Source organism: Borostomias antarcticus, assembly GCF_949987555.1.
Source record: "Borostomias antarcticus genome assembly, chromosome: 4".
Lineage (NCBI taxonomy): Eukaryota > Metazoa > Chordata > Actinopteri > Stomiiformes > Stomiidae > Borostomias > Borostomias antarcticus.
In genome coordinates, this window is record NC_140237.1 from 21,610,545 (window position 1) to 21,614,639 (window position 4,095).

General features: G+C 49.0%; 1 protein-coding gene across 1 annotated transcript in view; it reads right to left on the reverse strand.

The window, feature by feature from the left end:
- The window catches only part of lrp4 (low density lipoprotein receptor-related protein 4), a 95,737-nt gene extending 92,228 nt beyond the window's left edge, over positions 1-3,509 (reverse strand). Inside the window, exon 1 of the mRNA XM_084436761.1 lies at positions 3,379-3,509. Coding sequence (XP_084292887.1) covers positions 3,379-3,436 — 58 coding nt within the window. The 5' untranslated portion in view covers positions 3,437-3,509. The remainder of the gene's footprint in view (positions 1-3,378) is intronic.
- Between the last annotated feature and the right edge of the window lie 586 nt (positions 3,510-4,095).

A 4,095-nucleotide genomic window follows, 5' to 3' on the forward strand; every position in this document is an offset into this window, starting at 1 on the left:
AGACACCGCAGGAGAAGAGCGAGCCGCTGTCTCCCAGAGAGGGAGCACGGCGTCGAGGGGAGCCAGGTGATTTATGGGAGGAGTGGGGGACTAGGGATGGAGGAGGGGGCGGGGGGGGGGCATTAATCCACACAATGGACTGCAGCAGTCTGGGCTGCGCAACCCCGCCCCCTCCACCTCCCAAAATCAAGCGAAGAACACCCCCCCTGGGGCCGGGGGGGGGCAGGGTCACGGGGTCTGGGGGGTGTAATCCTGAATCACGCGCTCGTAGGTTACCTCTCCGCTACCTTGGAGGTGCAACTCCATCCCTCCAGCGGAGAGCGAGAGTACACCGGGGGTATCAAATACCCCATTCTGCTTTCCCCTAGTGAAAGCTAAGCCCTGCACCAGCCTAACCAGCTAGACCAGCGCACACACACACACACACACACACACACACACACACACACGCACACAGACACGTACGTACGCACAAACACACAATTTCTGGATAAAATACCTTCAAATTGTGTCCAGAATCACACATCCCATTATACAATACCTGCTCTCTCTCTCTCTCGCACGCACGCACATACATGCACACACACACACACACACACTCTGTCAACGGGGGAAAGTCAGGACTACAATCTATTATTACGTTTTTACAGCTTCATATACTATAGGGCAATGCGCACAGCAACCCGAAGACAGCACTGTCGCTCAAAAGCAACACAAAAAGGACTTGGCAGAAACACAGAGATTGCAATTGACTTCGTTTCCCTGCTCACACGGCGACTTATGAGGGCAAAAGACTCGGAGAGCTAATAAGCGTTGTTCCAATCCCTGCTGGATATTGGAACTGGAAGCCTTATTATGGCTTCATATCTAAACAAAGGCTTGCCCCGAGCTGAAGCTGAGGCTGAGCTATGTGTGTTTCTGCGTTCCAGGGCGGGGTGGGAGGGGAGGGGAGGGGGGGGGGGCATGTCAGGAGAGTAATCAGACACGCCCACGGGACAGCGGAGGTGAGGGCAGAACCAGGCTTAATGAAAAGGAGCCGGGCGGCCTGCTGCTCCAACCCCCCCCCCCCCCCGGCAGACAAATCAGAACCACGCACTCCCTGTTGCCCCCCCCCCTCCCGCTCGCCTCTCTCTCGTCCTCTCGCCCCCCCGCGACATGCTTCCTTTCTTATCCCCTCCCGCCATCTTCTCTCCTCTCTCTCTCTCTCTCCTCCGCCTCTTCTCGCTCTCAGCTCGACTGTCGCACATCCTCTCCATCCTTTTTTCTTTCCGTCCCTCTCCATCCTTACCCCCCCCCGCGCCCTAAAAAAGGGTATTCGGTTCACCGCCACGAGCGGACGCCATCTCCTACAGTCCGCCACCATCCTCGGTTGACTGACTCGTCCTCCACCTGTCTGCGTCTCGGGGGGGGGGGGGGGGGGGCAACACCGACCTCCTTCCACAGGCCGTGAGATGCGTGCCTGAATCGACGGTTTATGTCTCGATGAACTTGGACTGAGGGGAAGGCATCTCTGGGCTTGATTATAATGCTGCCACAACAAGGGCCCCTCTGTTCTCCGAGCTCCATAATGAACTGGTATAACGCACCCTCCCGACATGCCATTACTCCAAGTCAGCCCATTACTCTGGCTAACGAAGGTCCACTCCAGCCTGGAGAAGCCTCCCAGCTCATACACACAGACAGAGAGAAAGAGTTCACTAATGGAACTCCGGACTGCCAAGACATTGATCGCCAGCCAGCGTGTTTTAGGACAGGGCTTTGTTCGCTCTTCTCCCAAAGAGTGCTTCACATTAAGTTTAAGTAGCTTTGAAATCCCTAATGCGTCATTATTTAGGTCACAGTCCTAAAATGACTTCAGTTACTTATGAAGTCCATCACACTCACTGTACTTAGAGGGATGTTACAGTACACATGCCACCATAGACATTACCTTACTTTACAGTACAGATGCCACCATAGATATTGTCTTTATTCTGGGCATGGTACAGAAATGTCAACAATAGACCCATGAACAATGCACATTATACAGCCAATGTCTTAATGTGCCTTGCTGCCAGATAAGAGGGAATTAAAGCCTACGTCCAATTGCTTTATGGTTGAACAAGGCAACGGCCGAGACGGATATGACCTGAAATCCTGAAAACAGAATAGGCTGCTCGGTCTGACGTTGATAACGGCTCTGAAATGACAACATGACTTCCCTAAAAATAGGATGAGAATCATCCACGGGGCCTTTATTTTCAACAAGATATCGAGCCATATCTAGCTGACATTTGGGAGCCAGTCTACCGATGACATTTAGGAGTCTGTCACAATTACTGCCGGGTCGCCTATCAAAAGAGGAGACGTTTGGAGACGCACTTTTTTACCAGTCTGTCAGATTAATCGATTCTTGGCAGGGGGGCATAGCGACTGCGTGTGCGTGCGTGCGTGTGAGTGTGTGTGTGTGTGTGTGTGTGTGTGTGTGTGTGTGTGTGTGTGTGTGTGTGTGTGTGTTTGTGTGTCTGCGCAAGTGACATGCCATAGTGTTTCTCTTAGGAGGCCGTTTCCTGGCGCTTCGGTGAGGTCCTTGCATTCCAGCCAGCGCGCGGCGGCTGTTGTAACATGTTGTAAATACACGGTGTTAGTGGAAACGGAGGGGAGGGGGGGGACACTTGACTCAAACCTATTACTAGCAGTCTGACAGGGGAGTGGAGAGACAACATGAGGTATACTGTGATATAAACACTGCTTTCATCCACAGACACGGCGGCATGTGGCTGATTTAACATGTAGAAGAGGCTGTGATGTTTGAATAGCGGAGTCCGGATGCGAACGGAGTGGTGGACGTGCTCTCACTACATAAAGCAACTGTGCCACTGATGAGAGGTAGAGTGTGTAAATAAATAATTCAGGCTAAGAGGCTAAGCAAGCCTAAGAAATCTGGGTTGAACTATGACAACGTAAGCTGATTATAAGCTAATAGACCCATGATTATTATTTAAATAATAAAAAATAAACAGCCAGTTCTAGCCCATGGACGTGGATTATCGAAATCACAGTCAATCATCATACGATTCAGATAAATGGTATATCTGCATAATCAAACCATTTAGTTTTTGTTGTTATTTGTTTTGTTGTTGTTTTTTCTGCTTAGTTTCATCTTGAATAGCCTTAACAGAATAAGTGTATTCCAAGGTGATAGACATAGGCTATTGCATATGCATTGCTGCGGAGTATATTAGGCTTGAGAGCCGAAAGGAAATAACATTCAAGTTATCTGAGAATCAAGAAGTAAACTATTTCACACAAACATTACAACACCCCGATGTTCAAAACTAGCCCACACACGCCTTGAGGACAGCTTTGGGAAAAGCAAGAAAATAAGACGAATCTTACCTTGACTGTGAACCAACAAAGTTACCAGGGCGCTACACAGCACCGCGGTGAGCTGCATCTTCAACCCCTTTCTCTCCCTCGCTCTCTCCGCGATCAGTCTTCCTTTCTTATATTCAGCAATTATTCGTTGACTTCGGGTTATCAAAGACGCTCCTTCAAATCAACATAAACAAACTATTTTCACAGCATGACTGGGTTTTGGTGTTTGTGTCCCCTGTGATACAACAAGCCGAAGTTGTGAAGTTTCGCTCGTAGCCGCAGACCTTACAGTCTTCAACATGTTGTGCTCTGGTTCAGATGTAGAGGCGATCAAAAGGAGCAGTGGGCAGTACCAAATGGAAGAAAGGGGGGGCAAATTAATAACTTACTGGCTGTATAGGCTATAAAGTCACTAACCTACATATAAACGGTCTCTTCACATAGATAAAATACTCCCCGTATATATAATTACTTATACTGTTTATGTAATGACAGTACTAGAGCCTCCAACAAGACTCAAATCTACTAAATCAACCCCTCACATTGTAGTTCGCCTCTCCCATGGACTCCTCTCGTTGAGTCATTTCTAAAGTTAGGGTAGCCTACAATGTTTTCAAAAGGCTGGCGGTCAGCAAATCAAAAGCTAGTCTCCGAGCTTTAACCCCAAAAGCAACTAATGTAGGCTACTTAAGTTGGAGTGAAGTGTCTCTTTATCTCTCCATGCGCGTGTTCGCTCTG